This window comes from Microtus oregoni, unplaced genomic scaffold (assembly GCF_018167655.1).
Source record: "Microtus oregoni isolate MIOR12 unplaced genomic scaffold, Mior012 000012F_ref0000307, whole genome shotgun sequence".
Lineage (NCBI taxonomy): Eukaryota > Metazoa > Chordata > Mammalia > Rodentia > Cricetidae > Microtus > Microtus oregoni.
Window position 1 is genome coordinate 52,973,111 of NW_024543071.1, and position 18,975 is coordinate 52,992,085.

The 18,975-nt window shown below is 50.0% G+C and overlaps 1 protein-coding gene across 1 annotated transcript in view; it reads left to right on the top strand.

Moving 5' to 3' along the window:
* The window catches only part of Syt12 (synaptotagmin 12), a 37,061-nt gene extending 18,086 nt beyond the window's left edge, over positions 1 to 18,975 (top strand). Inside the window, exons 3-8 of the mRNA XM_041661705.1 lie at positions 2,400 to 2,593; positions 6,283 to 6,675; positions 9,282 to 9,497; positions 10,861 to 10,981; positions 12,924 to 13,057; positions 15,087 to 18,975. Coding sequence (XP_041517639.1) covers positions 2,400 to 2,593; positions 6,283 to 6,675; positions 9,282 to 9,497; positions 10,861 to 10,981; positions 12,924 to 13,057; positions 15,087 to 15,260 — 1,232 coding nt within the window. The 3' untranslated portion in view covers positions 15,261 to 18,975. The remainder of the gene's footprint in view (positions 1 to 2,399; positions 2,594 to 6,282; positions 6,676 to 9,281; positions 9,498 to 10,860; positions 10,982 to 12,923; positions 13,058 to 15,086) is intronic.

Consider the following 18,975-nt stretch of genomic DNA (forward strand, 5'->3'; position numbering starts at 1 on the left):
GTCTGCTCAACAAGCTCCGGAGAGCCACCTGTCTCTGTCTACAGCACTAGGGTTACAACATGAGCCACTGCACCTGGCTTTTATGTCAGAGCGCTGGAGATCTGAACTCAGGCCTTCAGGCCGTACAAGGGGCAGTTTATGTTCGAGCCTTCTCTCCAACCTCTTGAATAGTTCTTTTTTGCTTGTTTTTTGTTTTTTTATTTTTCGAGACAGGGTTTCTCTGTAGCTTTGGAGCCTGTCCTGGAACCAGCTCTTGTAAGACTAAGCTGGCCTTGAACTCACAGAGATCCCCCTGCCTCTGCCTCCTGAGTGCTGGGATTAAAGGCATGCGCCACCACCGCATGTGGCTTGAACAGTTCTTATGTAGTTGTCCCTCAGTACCTTCAGGAGCTTCATTCCTGGACCCCCACTAAATACTGAAGTCCACAGATGACCACGTTAATGATGTAGTGTTCGCACAGTTTCTAGGCACCCTCCCGAGTGCCTTCAGCCATCTCTAGGTGACTCCTAATACTTAATATAATGTCAGTCCTAGTAAATATTCATTGCCCCACTCTCTTAAGGGAATAAAGATACAGGAAACAGAAGTCTGAAGTCAGGACGGTTACAGCCTGATTGCACAATCCGTTATTCAGGATGAGCAGAGGCTACGGGGAGGGGGCTGGAACCCACAGACAGAGGCTGACTGTAACAGAATTACACATGTGGTCCCTGTGACCAGCTTCTCACAGCCACCAGGGTGTGCTCAAGGTTCATCTGCTTTCTGTTCTCTTAGCATTGACCTTGTTATTTCCAGGTAACATTCTTGGAGTGACTGCGCCGTGTCCCGTACATGAGTGTGTCACTATTTGGCTTAACCATTCACCCACTGACGGGTGTTGGGTTGTTCTAAGTGGGGCTTAAAGCACAGGTAGTCAGTTCTTTTTCTCCTCAGAATCTTCATCCTTTTCCCCAGGAGGGAAAGGCCATTTTGATTCTTTGAAGCGAGAGGCCCTCTGAGGACTTTGAAGCCAGGGAACCCACGAAAGCAAGAGCAGTTCTGTTTTTCTGAAGCCCGAGGGATATCTAACCACCATGTGAGGGTTTTCTTCTGCTCTGGCCAAGTGGCTCCCAGTGGAAACGTATGGTTTTGTGGAAGAGGAAGCAGAAGCAGAGATCTCAAGAGTGTGTTTAAACTGGATGTGGTGGCGAACATATATAATCCCAACACTTGGAAGGCTGAACTAGAGAATTGTGGGGCTGAAGAGATGGCTCAGTGGTTAAGACACTGTCTGCCTTTCTAGAGGACCCAGGTTCAATTTCCAGTACCCACATGGCAGCTCATAACTGTCTGTAACTCCAATTCCAGAGGATCCAGTAGCTCCTCACGGACCTGCAAGCTAGTGCACTTAAAAATAAATAAATTTAAAAAAAAGAAATAAGGAATTGCCTAGAATATGAGACCAGCCTGGGCTACATAGCAAGACTGCCTCAAAAAAGAAAGCAAAAAAACAATCAGAGTGTTTAGCACTAAATTTGTAGGCTCTCATACCAAGTCTTACAACAGTATAAATTTTTTAAATAAAAATTTTTATTTTCTTTTTTAAATTTGTATTTACTACATATGTATGTATTTACTCATTGAATTGTGGCTTATATGTGTGTGTAGGCATGCCATGGCGCTCGTGTGGAGGACACAGGACAATTTATGGGAGTTGGTTGTGCTCTTCCACCATATGGTGCTCAGGGGTCAAACTCGGGTCATCAGTTGGTGGCAAGTACCTTACTCAATGAGCCATCTTGCTTTCTTCTTCTCAATAGACATTGTATAGTACATAGTATCACTAGGTAGGGTGATGCCCTGAGAAGGTGGAAGGAGGATTGGAGCTAAAGTCATCTCAGCTGCACAGCAAGTTTGAGGCCTGCCTGGGCAGCATGAACCCCTGTCTCTCTCTCTCTCTCTTTTTTTTTTCAAGACAGGGTTTCTCTGTAACTTTGGTGCCTGTCCTGGAAATGAACCCCTATCTTAACAAACAAATAAACCAGAAAACAGGGCCTTGGGAGGAGGTGTCTCAGTCAATGAAATGGTCACCATGCAAGTCTGAGGACCTGAGTTTGGTCCCCATCCTCTACGTGAAGTCGGGATGACATGTGTTTGTAATTCCAAACCTTGGGGCTTGCTGGCCAGCTAGCAGAACTTGTGTCCAAAAAAGGTGGACAGCTTCTGAAGAACATCACTTAGGATGACCTTTGGCCTTCCTGTGCATTCACACAGATGTGCATGCTCACCCATTCGGGCGTATGTATGCACACATGCATGCTCACATAATAAAAAAGCCAAGCACACAAAGCATGTAAGTGTGTAAGCACCCTTGGCGATCTCTGTACCCCACTAATGAGACGCTGTCCTTGCCTTGCAGTCATCAAGAGCCCCCCTGGCTGGGAGGTGGGTGTCTACGCTGCCGGGGCCCTGGCACTGCTTGGAATCGCGGCTGTGAGTCTGTGGAAGCTCTGGACATCGGGGAGCTTCCCCAGCCCCTCTCCGTTCCCTAATTATGACTACAGGTACCTGCAGCAGAAGTATGGAGAGGCCTACGTGGAGGCTAAGCTGAAGGTGAGGCTTCCGCTCCTGCGTAAATCCACGTCCCACCATCCATTCTGAGGGTCAGACCTCTCTTACACCCCTGCAGATCGACAACTCCTAACCCTGGGCTTGTTGAATAAATGTTTGATGTCGAGTAAGGGATTGATCACAGTTTTAAAAAACAATCACAGCCGAAGCCGGGTATGGTGGTGCACATCTTTAGTCCCAGCACTCTGGAAGCAGAGGCAGGAGGCTCTCTGTAAATTCAAGGTCAGCCTGGTCTACAGAATGATTTCCAGGACAGCCAAAAACTTGTCTCAAAAAAACCCAAAAAACAAACAAACAAAAATCTTAAAAACAACCCCACATCATCTGAGACTAGCTGTGACAGTTTGCACCTGTGTCGTATGAGCAGTGACACACCTGTAATCCTACACCTTCGGTAGCTCAAGCAGGAAGATCATGAGTCAAAGGCAGCCATGATGTCCAGGCTGCACAGTAAGACCTTGTCTCAGAAGACTTTCCTGTGGGTCAGGGAGGTGGTTCAGAGGGTACACTGGCATGCCCACCTGTTCCTACACCTGATAACTGAGTTCAGTCCCTGGGGCCGTGGCAGGAGAGAACAGACTCTTCCCACAAACTGAGGTTCACACACATCATCACACCATCACACACACACGCACACACACACACACACACACATGCATACACAGAGGGAGAGAGAAACAGAGACAGAGAGAGAATAAATAAAATGTAGCAAAAATTCTAAGAATATCATGTAAAAAAATAGAGGAAAATACAAATAATAGAAAAACATTTTTACAATGCTACTACACAACTATTTACTTGCTTATTTATTATTTGGGATTTGTTTTTAGACACTGTCTTACTGTGTTTTCCTGGAACTCACTATGTAGACCAAGCTGGCCTTGAATTTGTAGTGATCTTCTTGCCTGTGCCTCTCTGTAATGTGTAAAACTTGATCATTATTTGGGATGCTATACTTTTCTTCATTTTTTTTGTTGTTTGTCTGTTGTAAGATTTTGGGGGGAGGGTGTTGAGACAGGGTTTCTCTGTAGCTTTAGAGCCTGTCTGGAACTAGCTCTTGTAGACCAGGCTGGCCTTGAACTCACAGAGATCTGCCTGCCTCTGCCTCCCGAGTGCTGGGATTAAAGGCCTGTGCCACCACCGCCTGGTGTTGTAAGATTTTTTTTAATTCCCCTTCTCACCCCCCCCCCAGGTGGTAGTGGTACATACCTTTAATCCCAGTACTGAGGAGGCAGAGGCAAGTGAATCTCTGAGTTCAAGACCAGCCCGATCTACAGATGTAGGTCCAGGACATCTAGGGCAACACAGAGAAACCCTGTCTTGAAACAAACAAAAAAAAAAGTGAGGGTTTTGTCTGCATGTATATCTGTGCACCACATGCGTGTTTGGTGCCTGAGGAGACCAAAGAGGGCATCAGGTCCCCTGGAGCTGGAGGTACAAGTGGTCATGAGCCTCCAAGTGTCCGTGTGTCCAAGGGGGGTTGAACCTTTGCGTCTTCCTGGAGAACAGTTAGTGCTCTCTGTCACTGAGCGGTGTCTCCCGCCCTAAGACTTACTTTAAGCTTCTCATACATACTGCTGAAGCTGAGATCATTCCGTGCTTGGCAGAGGGTGTTTCAGGCATCACATAGAGTTCCAGAGAGCACAGTATGACTCTGTTATCAGATCAGATGCTCACTCATTGGTGGGTCCCTGCTACGAGAGTGCAAACTGGGACAACTTTTCCAAGAAGCATTTTGGCAACACATGTTGAAAACTGACAAAAGGACTGTCCTCAGAGTTAGGATCTTACTAAAGCTATTTGGGGGCTGCTCATGGTAGAGCACACCTTTAAATCCAGACCTCTGAAGTAAAGGCAGGCAGGTCTTTATGAGTGAGTTCCAGGCTAGCCAGGGGTACTTAGACCCTGTCCCAAAAACAAAAGGAAAGAAAGCAGTTGAGGCTGGGGGTGGTGGCATCGCCTGTTATTCTTCGTATTCAAGAGACAGAGTCATAGGTAGTGGCGGTATACACCTTTAACCCCAGCACTCAGGAGACAGAGGTAGGCAGATCTTTGTGAGTTCGAGGCCATCCTGGTCCACAGAGTGAGTTCCAGGACAGCCAGGGCTGTTTCATCATAGAGAAACCCTGTCTCAGGCCGCATAGGTGCGCGTGTGGAGGTCAGAGGACAGTTTATAGGAGACAGGTTCTCTCTTCCCATCATGATCCAGCTCAGGCTTGGTGTCCGTCGCCTGTACCTGCCAAGTCGTCTTTCTGGCCCTTGGCTTAGGGTTGGTTTTTTTTTTTTTTTTTTTTTTTGATTTTTCAAGGCAGGGTTTCTCTGTGGCTTTGGAGCCTGTCCTGGAACTAGCTCTGTAGACCAGGCTGGTCTTGAACTCACAGAGATCCGCCTGCCTCTGCCTCCCGAGTGCTGGGATTAAAGGCGTGCTCCACCATTGCCCGGCTTGGCTTAGGTTTTTGTGATCTTCCTTTGAGGCTACTCAACCAACTGTGGAGTGATGTAATCCATGATCCTTAACCTAGTCCTTTTCGTTTGAACATTTAGTTAATATTGTTTGATGGTCTTGAGACTGGCTTTCAGGAACCTGACCTTGAACTCCTTACCCTTCTGTTTCTACCTCCCACATTTTGGGGAAAATGTGCTCCTCCACATCCAGCAGCTTTTCCTCCTCCTCCTCCTCCTCCTCCTCCCCCTCCTCCTCCTCTTCTTCCTCCTCCTCCTCTTCTTCCTCCTCCTCCTCCTCTTCTTCTTCATTATTTATTATGTATACAGTGTTCTGCCTGCAGGCCAGAAGAGGGCACCAGATCTCATTGTAGATGGTTGGGAGCCACCATGTGGGTGCTGGAATTGAACTCAGCCAGAGCTCTAACCTCTGAGCCACTCTGAGTCATCTCTCCAGCCCAGCTTTTCCTTTTCCTTTTTTTTTTTTCTTTTGGTTTTCGAGACAGGGTTTCTCTGTGTAACAGCCCTGACTGTCCTGGAACTAGCTTCATAGACCAGACTGGCCTCACAGAGATCCGCCTGCCTCTGCCTCTGCCTCCCGAGTGCTGGAGTTAAAGGCGTGCACCACCACCACTGGGGTCCAGCTTTTCCTTTTTATAAATGCCATTGCAGCTGACATATTTATGTATGAAATTTTGTCACAACAAATAAGTAATTTAAAGCTAGGTGGTGGTGGCACACACCTTTAATCCCAGCACTTGGGGGGCAGAAGCAGGAGGATCTCTGTGAGTTTAAGGCCAACTTGATCTACAAGAGCTGGCTCCAGGAAAGGCTCCAAAGCTACACAGAAACCCTGTTTCAAAAAACCAAAAACCAAAACCAACAACAACAAAAAAAGTATTTAAGAAAATGCTTTCTTCCATTCTGGTTAAAGAGAGGAAAGTCTAGATGTGGTTAGTACATGACTTTAACTCCAGCACTCAGGGGTTAATGCAGGCGGGCCAGGAGTTCCAGGCCAGCCAGGGATATGTAGCAAGTTCCTGTGTTGAGTTCCAGGCCAGCCAGAGATATGTAGCAAGTTCCTGTGTTGAGAGAAAAAGAAACAAAGTAATAGTCCCCTGGGCTCGTATTGTGAAAGGAGCAAACAGGCAAAGGACATCTCTGCTGTCCCCTAGAGATGGTGCCCGTGACCCATGTAATGCTTCCCTGTCCCTTTTGTTCACCCACAGAGAGTCCCTCAATGGAATGCCCAACGGACCAACACTCAGGGACCATCCAGCCGCAAAGGCAGCCTCAGTATCGAGGACACCTTTGAGAGTATCAGTGAACTGGGACGCCTGGAGCTGATGGGTCGGGAACTGGACCTGGCCCCCTATGGTACTCTCCGCAAGTCACAATCGGCTGACTCTTTGAACTCCATTTCCTCTGTGAGCAACACCTTTGGGCAGGATTTCACACTGGGCCAGGTGGAGGTGAGCATGGACTACGACGCAGCCTCCCACACCCTTCACGTGGCAGTGCTGCAAGGCAAGGACCTCCTGGAGCGCGAGGAGGCCACCTTCGAGTCCTGCTTCATGCGCATCAGTCTGCTGCCAGATGAACAGATCGTTGGCATCTCCAGGGTAAGTGGGGCTGGGCCAGTGAGGTGCCCTGGGTTCCCTGAAACCGGTCAGGGAAGCTGACATCTGGGCTGGTGGACAGAGCTGCAGTACCAGACAGGATGACAGGGGGCGCTGAAGAGCCGATCAGAATATGACTGTAGAGGAGAATGGCCAGGGATAGAACCAGCTTTGTGTTACCGCTGTGTACAGGTTTCAATCTTCCTATCATGCAAGGGCAGTGAGTAACTAACTGTCCGTCTCCACATCTGTCAGCATGGAGTCTTGGCAAGAAGAAAGATGGCCCGCTCATTTGGCTGATCTGGGAGAGAGTTCAATGGCAGGCTCATTTGCTATTTGCTTTGGAATGGGTCGGGGAGAGGTGGCCTCAGTGGTGGCATGGTTCCATGAGTTTGTGAATGAGAAGGGAGGCCCACCCCAGGAACTGAAAAAAAAAAAACATGAGAGGAAAGTGAATTCTGGGTCCCAAATGAAAGGGTCACCTTCATAGGAGCTGTATTCTCTCATGAGAGTGTATAGTCGGCCCCCGGGGAAACTGAAGATATGATTTGGGAGGTAAACATTCGAACCCTCTCTGATCTCTGTTTTCTTCTGGTGACCCCCGTGGCTCACCCTGCTGGAATCCAGAGACCAAGGGAACTTGCTGACACAACCTCTGACCGTCAGCAACCAAGAGGAAAGGGGTTAGATCCAACGGGGAGGATACAGGACACCTCCAAGGTGCTGCACCTTGACAGCTACACCCACTGCCCAGCAGCAGGCTAAGAGGAGTCCAGATCCTGAGCCTCTGAGACGGACTCTGCAAGACCAAGGGTCGCCTGTGTTCTTGGAGCCTCATCTGTATGATTCACACTGAACACTGAGTGGCTGGCTCTCAGTGGTGGATGTTCCACCCCACCCCCAGAGTACCCCATAACTCTAGAAGACTCTACAACTAACCACCAGCCCTCTATTCATGTGCTGCTGAGAGTCTAATTTTCTACTCGCAGTATAGCGCCAGTGGGCGGTTAGGAATTGGGTTAAAACCCAAGTTCCACCCCTGCTTGGCGGTGTGACCTTGAGGTGTGACCTTGAGCGAGTCACTGTTCAGCTCCCCTCCTGTCAAATAAGTATCACAGTTATGAAGAAGGCCTGGGTTTATCACGCAGAGTGCTTAACTCAGTCCTTGTAGGCGTCAGGAGCAGTTCTCAGGACCGTGAGGAGCTACTATTGAGCTGATACACATTATGTTGCTTTTGGCCTGGGACACATGAAAGACTTTGGTTGACTTAGGACGTGTTCCTTGAGGAGGGACACTGGGGGACAGAAGCTTGGAAGAGTCTAAGGCAGAGGACTGTGTGGCAACATGGCTACAGGTTTGTGTAGTGGGGTAAAGTGACTGCAGGAAGAATCCTCCAGAGCCGGGCAGACAGAAGGTGAGATCAAAGTAGCGAGAGGCTAGTAGGGTTTGTTCCTAGGAAGAGAGGCTTGGTGACATCACAGCCTAGCAGTCTCACGGGGGGGGGGGTGCCTCCAGGTCGAACAACCCCCTCAGCATCAGAGAAGGTGCCAGGGATGAGAGCTGCTCTCTAAATACCACCGCACAGTGACTCAGACGCCCCCCACAGAAGGGCAAGCAGATCCTCACTGCACCTCCCTGAGGACTGCCCACAGCTTCCTGGGAGGAGGCCAATGGCATCCGAAAGCAGAAGTGAGCTGAGGAGCGAAACATGCTCAGCCCTGCCTAGTCCCTCCACCATCTGTCGATCTGTCCACTCATCCGTCTGTCTTATGACAATCAGAAAGTCTTCGCCAGGTTTTACAGGAGGCTGTGGTGCCAGTGGGCTGTTTACAGTTATCCAGCTCCCCCTGCATGCCTGTCCCATGGCTGTGCTAAATTGGGCAGACAGGAGAGATAGAGGCCAGCGTAGCCACAGCATCTTGTGAGGATGAAGATTACTGGGATTCAGTTATGGAAGCTTCTAATGTCAGGCCAATGGGTTAACCATAACCAAGAAGGAGACATTGGGGCTTTTAAACCTTCATGGTAATCTCAACATTTGGGAGACAGAGGCAGAAAGATCAGTGATTCAAGGTTGTCCTCGGCTACATAATGAGTTTGAGGCCATTTATCTCAAAACAACCAAAAGCCAATCAAACACTACCAACAACCAAAACCCTTCAGGTCTACCAGGTCTGTAATCTGGCACTGTAATCTGAGTGCGCCAAAGGCAAAGGCAGGAAGTAAATTCAAGGCTAGTCTGGGCAATATAGCAAGTTCCAGAGCAGCCAGAGCTGTATAGCAAGACCCTGATGAAGAAGGGGGAGATCACTGTGAGTTTGAGGCTAGCCTGGCCTACATGGTGAGTTCTGGACAGCCAGGGCTACATAGTGAGATCCTGTCTCTGACAAGAAAAGGAGGGGAAGTACAGTATGGAGGATCATATTTGTAATTCTAGCATTTTGGAATTAATGGCAGGAAGCTCAGGAGTCCATCCTGAGCTATGTGGGTACCGGTCTCAAAACACAACAAAATTAAGGAAACAGATTTTGAAGGCTGAACCACAAAAGGAGGCCCAGAATCTAGACTGGGTCGCAGAAAGCCCCTCCACGGCCCCTTCTCTCTCTAGATCCAGAGGAATACCTACTCCATCTTCTTCGATGAGAAGTTCTCTGTCCCCCTGGATCCCGCAGCCTTGGAGGAGAAGAGCCTCCGATTCTCTGTGTTCGGCATTGATGAGGACGAGCGGAACGTGAGCACTGGAGTGGTGGAGCTGAAGCTGTCTGTGCTGGACCTCCCGCTGCAGCCCTTCAGCGGCTGGCTGTACTTACAGGACCAGAATAAGGTATCACCCGCTTTGGCTCCCTGCTCACCCGAGGCGAGAACACACACAGACTTCCTAGGCGAGATGCCACTCTCCTGTCCTTGACCTGGACCCTGACAGCATTAGGAGAGCCACACTCTAGGGAACTGCACACTGCAAGTGGTGGCAAATACGCCCTCTAGATGTTTACAACTTTGATTTTTACAACAAATCTGCTTTGATTTTTTTTAACATTTTATTTATTGTGTTTTCTATGTGTATGAGTGTATGGGCATGCATACACACACAGAGAAGGCATGTGGAAGTCAGAAGACCCCTTGTCTTCTCCAAGTTGGGTCTCTCCCTCACCATGTGGGTTGTGGGTAATTGAACTCAGGTCATTTGGGTTAGTGGCAAGTCCTTTTACCCACCGAGCCATCTCTCTGGCCTGTTTCTCAGTTCTTTCTTCTTTTTTATTTTTTAGTATTTATTGATTTATTTATTTATTTTTGGATTTTTCAAGACAGGGTTTCTCCGTAGTTTTTGGTTCCTGTCCTGGAACTAGCTCTTGTAGACCAGGCTGGCCTCGAACTCACAGAGATCCTCCTGCCTCTGCCTCCGGAGTGCTGGGATTAAAGGCGTGCGCCACCACCGCCCGGCCAGTATATATTTATTTTTATTTTATGTTTTATTTATTTATTCTTATGAGTGTTTCTCCTGGTTTACCTGGATATATATTTGTGTGTCATGCACACGTACCATGCTCACAGAGGTCAGAGGAGGATGCCCAACCCCCAGGAACTGAAGTTACATAGGGTTGTGAGCTACATGATGGGTGCTGGAGACTGACCTGGGCCTTCTGGGAAGGAACCCAGTGCTCTGAGCTGCTGAGTCATCTCTTCAGCCCATCATCTCTGTACTGACCACATCGTCAGAAGTTCTATCCTATAAGCTACTGTTAGGGATGCACGGGTCTGACCTGAAAGAGGGTTATCTCAGACAGGGGCCAAGCTGAAGCTTACTTTTATCATGGCAACAATTTCAGGGAACGCTGTTGCTTAAGCAAATGCTGTCAACTTGGATCCCTTTACACTAGTCAGAGAATGTTTTCCTTGGCCCCGAATGAGGAACAAAACTACATCTGAGTGATGCACTTGACAGGCAACCTCTGGGCCTCCTTCCAAGGCATGGTCCACACCCGGAGCAAGGGGGGGGGGTCTGTGCATCCTCCCTGGTGTGGCAGGGGGTGGGTTGGTTGTCCTTTTCTCAATCCTGCCAGCCTGGTACCTGGTTAAGAGTTAGTCCCAAAGCAGTGGCTTTCTGATGGAGAAGGAAGTATCCACGTTTCCCTGGACCCCTTGACCCTGGAGGGCAGAAGACTCCTGAACCATACCTGTTTTCACAGGCTGCTGATGCTGTGGGAGAGATCCTGCTGTCCCTCAGTTACCTGCCCACAGCCGAGCGTCTGACTGTGGTTGTGGTAAAAGCCAAGAATCTTATCTGGACCAACGACAAGACCACAGCAGGTGAGGTCCTATGTCCTCGGCTCCTCCACATGGACCAGGGGGAGCTGTGTGCTATAAGCATGCGCTGGGCACAAGGCCAGAGTCCCTGTGGTTTCAACTAAGCTAGGAGCCAGGCATGCTGGGGAAACATGCGAACCCCGGAGGGTGACAAGCAGCCCAAGGTGTGGAGTGTAGAGGGAAAGTGACTGAATCTGAGGGCAGGAGCCAACACTTGTGCTGTGGCCAGACAAGAAATGGGGAGTCAGCCTCCATCTGTCAGAACTTGAGCTCAGAGACAGGGCAGAAACCCGGACTTTAAATGGGGAGGAGCCGTGCCCCAACCGTTGGGACGGGTGTCCTGTGGGCTCTCACACTCTGGGTCTGCGAGGACTTACTGGGACTTGTCTGCCAAGGGCCCCAGGCAGTAGGAAGACTTGGTATCTCAGAGCTGCACACTGTTAGGCCCCGCTGTGTTGGCATTCAGTCACTCAGATCTGCGGTCTGCACTCAGGCACTAACAGGGAGAGAAGCATCTGATCTGCCTCCTTCCAGGGAGTATGTGGGAGAGAAATTTGCAGTTGGTTGCCCTCTCTTGATTGGCCATGAGAGCCTTGGGTTTCTCAACTGGGAAGTGGATTTTAAATAATATCGAGGGTCTGGGGATCTGGGGTATAGGTCAGTTGATGGAGTGCTTGTCTAGCATGCATGAAGCCTTGGGTTCAGTAATCACACTGCATAAAACACAGCATGGGCCTGGTTGTAGTGGTATGCCCTTAATCCCGGCGCTCGGGAGGCTGAGGTAGGCAGATCTCTGCAAGTTCAAAGCCAGCCTGGTCTACATAGTGAGTTCCAGGACAGTCAGGGCTACACGACACAGTGAAACCCTGTTTCAGGAAAAAATATATATAATCAGGAGGTGTAGGCAGGAGAATCAGAAACTCAAGGTCATCCTTAAAATAACATCAAGCTATGTACAGTGGTATGCACTTATAGGCCCATCTACTCAGGAGACTGAGGCAGGAAGAGCCTTTAAGCCCAAGAATTCAGAACCAGCCTAAAAGATTTTTGTCTTTCAATATCTGTCAATCAATCAATGCCCAATAGCAAAGCAGGTGTATGCAATGGGGTGACTACTAGGATTACAGATTCAAGGCCAACCTGTGTTACCTAGCAAGACAAAAATAAACAAACAGCTGGAGAAATTGCTCCAAGGTTAAGAGCACTTGCTGCTCTTGGAGAGGACTGGAATTGAGTTCCCCGCATCCACACTGGGCAGTTTACAGCTGCCTATAACGCCAGCTCTCTGCCACCCTTTTCTAGGCTCTGCAGGCACTGCACGCACATGTGCGCACCCATACAGAGACACTTTCTGTGTATGTAATTTAAATACATAAGTCAAAATAAAAGTAAATCATATAAATTAGCTGGGTGGTGCTGGCATGAAACCATATCTTGAAAAACCCCAAAATAAACAAGTAAACAACAAAGTGTGAGTTTTCAAGCCAGGCACTGTGTAGTTGGCAGTTTTCATCTCCGCAGCTCAGGACTCTGAGGTAGGAGGATCCCTAAGCTCAGTTTAGAACCAGCCTGGAACACATAATGAGATCCTATTTGTTTGTTGTTGTTGTTTTATTTTGTTTTTATTTTTGCATTTCGAGACAAGTTTCTCTGTGTATTTCTGACTGTGCTGGAACTCACTCTGTAGACCAGGTTGATCTTGAACTCAGAGATCCACCTACCTCTGCCTCCCAAGCGCTGGGATTAAAGGCGTGCGTCTCCACCATCCTGCCCAGCTCCACGTCTTAATATAAATAAATAAATACCAAATGGTGACCTCTGGAGATAATGGCTATAAGCCAAAGACTAGGGAATTGGAGGCAGTGGGTGGAGCCAGAGTAGACAGGGCCATGGCACATAAGCAAGCAAGCGTGTTACTGACCCTCACCCACACACCTGCTTGTAGACCCCTTCGTCAAAGTATACCTGCTGCAGGATGGGAGGAAGATGAGCAAGAAGAAGACGGCAGTGAAGAGGGATGACCCCAACCCAGTGTTCAACGAAGCCATGATCTTCTCGGTACCAGCCATTGTGCTCCAGGTGAGGTGCGCCGGAGCCTCACAGGACTCTGGGCCACTGCATCCCTTTCGTGTTGCCTCATGGGAGGGACCTCAAGCCAACCTCCTTCTAGTCTATCACTAATTGAACCCACCTCTACGTGCCAGCCGGTGGTGAGGGTTGGGGACCCAGACACTGCTTTCTTTATGCCTACGAAGGACGGGTAGGGAAGTCCCTAGACTTTGTAAACCCCCTTGGAAGCTTCCCCAGTGTTAGTACTCAGGGGGGACTTTCTGCAGAAGGTGACAGCTCAGCTGAGCTCTGAGAAACCACACTGGCCTGAAGATGAGCTCAAGGTGACCCCAGGGCCTAGGGGTGTGAACCTAAGCCCTCAGAGGTCCTACTGCAAAGACCCCACTAGGATCTTCTCATCTTAGAGTTTCCAGACAACTATGTGCTCTGGTCTATCACAGACTACGGGCTGGGGGTGGTAGGATGAACCACAGAGAATATAGCTTAAGCCTTATCAGTCAGAGAGTGGGGATTTTGCTCCTTCCTTTCCTCTCCTTTCTCCTCTTATTGTCTCTTTCTATCCTTAGCTATGTCTAATAATCATCCTTGTACTAAAGCCTGCCCTGCAGCTCAGGGACTCTGCAGGGCTCACCTAGTTCCCTCCTAGGGATGTTCTTGGGAATTTCTTTGTTTTCCAGTGCTGAAGATGAACTGGAGGCTTTGTGTGTGCTAGGCACCCACTTTACCACTGAGATACCCTGCCAGCTCCTCAGATTTGAAAGCTGAATGTCAGCCTCACTCTGGGTGTCCCAAATCTAGGAATCTTGCTGGTCCTAGGATCATAACCTTGTCCCTTACTGGATAGTTCACCCATTTGACCCCTGCTTTTGCCCTGTTTGTCACAATGCCCCCTCCCTCTAACCTCCAAAACCGGAGCTGCTGGAGACTAGGTAAGAACATCTGGGCTAACATCTCAAACCTCTTCTTATTTAACCCTGACTCTCGGCTGTGATCACACATGATGATGCCTGTAGCAGGGAGAGGCATCTGAAAGTGCTCTGTTGATGGGCCAGTACCGGGTCACACATTTTCTGTTTCTGGGTTTTCTCCCTGCCTACATGCTTAATTTTCTTCCAACAGCAGCCCTATGGAGTAGGAAATGTTGTCATATTTTAAAGACAAAGAAACAGGTAGCAAAGGCTCAAGTCCAAAAGCCGGGAAGCTAGAGCACACACAGGATCTTGGGTTTCCAACACACACACACACACACACACTCACGCACACACACTTGTGCACACACATGCACACACACATGCACACACTCTTGTGCACACACATGCACACACACACTCATGCACACACTCTTGTACACACACATGCACACACACACGCACACACTCTTGTGCACACACATGCACACACACACTCACGCACACACTCTTGTGCACACACATGCACACACACACTCACGCACACACTCTTGTGCACACACATGCACACACACACTCACGCACACACTCTTGTGCACACACACACTCACGCACACACTCTTGTGCACACACACGCACTCACACACTCACGCACACACACTTGTGCACACACATGCACACACATACTCATGCACACACTCACGCACACACTCTTGTGCACACACATGCACACACACACTCACGCACACACTCTTGTGCACACACATGCACACACTCACGCACACACTCTTGTGCACACACACACTCACGCACACACTCTTGTGCACACACACACACACACACACACACACACACACACCCCACACCTCATAAACCAGGCATGGTGGTGCACTCACTCAGGAGGTGGAAGCGGGGCGGGGGGGGGTGTGTGTGTCAGAAGTTCAGGGTCATGTCCCACTCTGAAGGGATTTTGAGGCCAGCCTGAACTATAGATAAATATAAATAATGAGGTGGCAATGGTCTTTAGTTCTAGCACTCGAAAGACCAAGTTTGAGGCCAGCCTGGTCTGCATGGTGAACTGCAGACGATCAAGGCTACATAGTGAGACTCTCATGTCTCCTTTTCCCCAGGACCTGTCTCTCCGAGTGACCGTGGCTGAGAGCAGCAGTGATGGCCGTGGGGACAACGTGGGACATGTCATCATTGGTCCAGCGGCCAGTGGCATGGGCACCACACACTGGAACCAGATGCTGGCCACACTGCGCAGGCCTGTGTCCATGTGGCACCCAGTCCGGCGAAACTAGCAGCCAAAGCAGGCCAAATGGGCAGCAGAGCTGTCGGAGCCTGGCACCATCTCAGTTCTACCCAGCGATGCCCTCTCTATAGTCAGCTGGAGCTGTCGACACCGGGGCCGCCTCACCTCCTAGGGGGTCCTTATCAGTCATCTTGGATCCTCTGTCCAGACTGTCATGGAGGAATGGGTGTGGCTCTTCACCTGGAGACCTAGGGTAATTTCCCCACTAAGGACTACCTGGAGCTGGCTGGGGACCCAGCAGACTGACCAAGTGTGTACTAGGGAGCCTAATGAAGTATGTCCCTTAGCCTGCAGAGGCACATGGGTTTCAGAGCTGGTCAACACCCCTTCTGTGATTCTCTTAAGCTGTTAAGAAGTCTTGGGGGGCTAGTCCCTGTACTGACAGGACTAATGTTAACAAAGTCAAGAGGGCCCCTTTCCCATCCTGGTGGATAGCTCAGTTCTGATCAAGTGACTGCCCAGCCAGATGGACTTGGGAAGGAGCCCTCGGGTCTGGGGGAACAGGGAGAATCTCTCAGACAAGAAAGAAGCTGCACTTTGAGGGTTTGGGAGTAAATAGCATCCACATTTAGAAGGGGTGTAGTAGGTTGTAGTGAACAGTCAAACAATAGAAGGGACGGGACACAAGCTAGCCCATTCTAAACACAGACTCTACCTACTGCAATGGGGACAAGAAAAGGCCAGGAGACCAGGCCCAGCAGAAGCCTGTAGGCCACATGACCCTCCACCCCTGAGAGAACCAGACGTCCCCAGGGGCCCAGATCCACCAGTGTTAGCTGGTGTCCCTCCAGGCCAGGCCTCTCTCAAAGGAAAGCTCTCAGGCAGGCCTAAACCCAACCCTAGGAATAGTGGGCATCTTAGGTCAAGTTCCCAACACAGACTTCAGGGATAGTTAGCGTAGGCTGGAGCCAGTAGGAACTCTGAGGAAATGGTGTTCAGAAGGCAAGGGCCAGGTTGTACAACCACTATCAAAATCGTTCATTGGCTCCCACCTGGCCATAGTTAGCAGGGGTATCACCCCCCCCCCCAGATTTCATAAATGTCATTTGATAATGGCAGTCCCAGAGAAGGGGTGGCTTTTGGCTTCTCTCTGGTACCTGCAGATTTAAAAGGATAGTGGGCATGGGAAGTGATAAGACAAGGACTCAGGTGGCTGCCTCTGGTCCTTGGCCCTAAGGAATCATGGATACCCAGGAAACATGGAGACCCAGGTCTAATCAGTTACCACGTATGACAAGGGGAGGGGTGGCTAGAACAGGAACACACAGGAACAGGCCTGGACGTCGGACACCTGCTGTAACCGGACCCGACTGAAGCCAGGCTTCTCAGCCTGGGGCCAGTATCAAGAGGTAAATACTGGACCAGGGATACTGGTGGCTGGGCCAGGCATTGTCATCTGGAAGCCCCGGACCCTCTCTAAGCCAGTGGCTTTGCAGGGCAGAACACATCTCTCAACCTCCATTCCCTTGTTCCTTCCTTCTATACTGCATGAGACGTTGACCGTGTGCCCGGGTGGCTGTGGTGCTGACCAAGAATGCTGACTAGAATGATTCTCAAACCAAAATAAAGCTGGAGCAGAAGGGGGCTTACAGGGAGCCCTGCTCAGCCTAGAGTCATCTCCCTGTCTTCACTGGGAACCTTGGGCCCCACAGGGGTCCTGTGAGATCCCCAGTCCCAGTCCCGGTAGGGAAAGGTGGGCATGGGGAAATCACGGAAGGCTTCCCAGTGGTGGCACATAGTTGAGCATTAAGTATGTAAGGCAGGAAAAGCATTTCGAGTAGAGACACAATGGGCAGAGTTCCCCTGCCTTGCTAGCTCAGGGGAGGGAACCAAAGATCAGAGAGGCAGAGCATAGGCCATAGAGGGATAAAGGGCCTTCCTTACAAGGTCATCGAGAACTGATTCTCAGTCTGCAGTCGAGCAGCCCTCAAAGGCAGCAACTGTGGCATTCCATCTGTAGAGATGTAGAAACCAGAGCCCAGAGAAGTTAAGTAACTGGCCTAAGATCACACAGCCAGAAAGTCACCAAGTTATGATTCAAGTTGGGGCATTATGGTTCAAGAATCCATGCTCTCGAACCTGAGGACACACTGCCTTTTTTCCAATTCCTCAGAAGTCACTGAAGGGCAGCTGAAAACTTTCTGGATCCCAACATAGTCCTCTCCTTCCTTTTTCCTGGGAGTTCCGGAGCTAGATAATAATCCAGTGTCTTAGCAAGGGGTAGGTGGGGCAGGCCTGCTTATATGCTTTGTGTACATTGTATGGCATTCTCAAGAACAAAGACATTTTTGGTGGCTTCCCCTATCCCAGGATTTCTCTGTGTAGCTCTGGCTGTCCTGGAACTTATTCTGTAGACCAGGCTGGCCTCAGACTCAGTGATCTGCCTGCCTCTGCCTCCCAAGTGCCGGGATTAAAGGCAATAAGCTACCACCACTGCCATCACCAACCGATTTAAGAATAAAGAACATTTTAAATTCCTAGCATCCACCCCCAGTAGACCACAGGGCACAACTGGGGACCCTTGTCTGGAGAACCACAGCGTGGCAGAGACTTGAGAGACTGAGGGAGATGGGCTGTGGAGCCTCCCAGCAATCCCAGTGAGGTTCCCTTTTCCAGAGGTTTCCTCCCGCCTCCCTCTGCTGGCGGGAGGGAACCTGGAAAAGGCTCTGAGCAACAGCAGGCCCAGGTTGGGGTTGAGGACCCAGAAGGGAAAGGAAGCAGCATAGTTCTAGGCAGAGAGGCACAAGCAGGGCAGGCAGGTGGCTCAGTTATCTCTAGGTTTGGGGTTCATTAAAGAGTTTTCAAAATGACTGGAGAAATGGCTCAGAGGTTGAGAGCACTTGCTGCTCTAACAAAGGACCCAGGTTCAGTTTCAAGTACCCACAGAGCAGGCTCACAACAGTCTGCAACTCCTCCACTTCCAGAGGCTCTAGAGCCCTTTGTTCTCTAGGCCATGCATGTGCTTCACTTACATACACACACAGGCAAGACACTAATACACACAAAAATAGAAACAGATAAAACCTCAGAGGCACTACTGGAGAGAAGCAGGGTGGCTGCGGCTGGCAGAGGCGTGTCCTGCCCCCATCTTCTTTCATGACTCTCTTCACCTGTCTCCACCCCTTTGGACACCTTCCCTGGGCGCCCCTCCTTTCCCACTCTTTCCGGTCCCCTTTTCCTCGCACCCAGTCTATGGGCCTGCCTTCAGCGTCCTGGGCCCCTCTCTCTGAGGACTTACCCAAGAGGAAAGTGTTGCCGTGCTGGAGGCTGGCCTGCCTATAGCAAGGGGGGATGAGTTCTTTGGTACCCACTGATGACAGCAGCTCTTACCTCTTCCTCCTTTCCCCTGCCTGAGCCCATCCTTCTGTGTCTGCAGATACCCAGAGCGAGTTAATTAGGGGGCTTTTATGACCCCTGAGATGGGGCCGTAGAGCTCCCCTCCCTCTTCAGTTCACCCAGTTGCTGGTTCACCCTTCCTAGCGGGGAAAGCCCAGCAGTAGCAAGATTCTAACCAGGAGGTCCATGCAGTTGAGGGAGCTGGACTTCCCATAGAAGGATGATTGGGAGGGGGCACCTTCTGGGTTCTACTGTGCATAGGCCTGGGTCTGCTTGCTTCTCTGCTGTATGAAAAGTTACTTCTACTCTCAGGGCCTCAGTTTCTCCAACTGAAAAATGAAGAGTGTTGGACAAGTTGCCCCATAAAA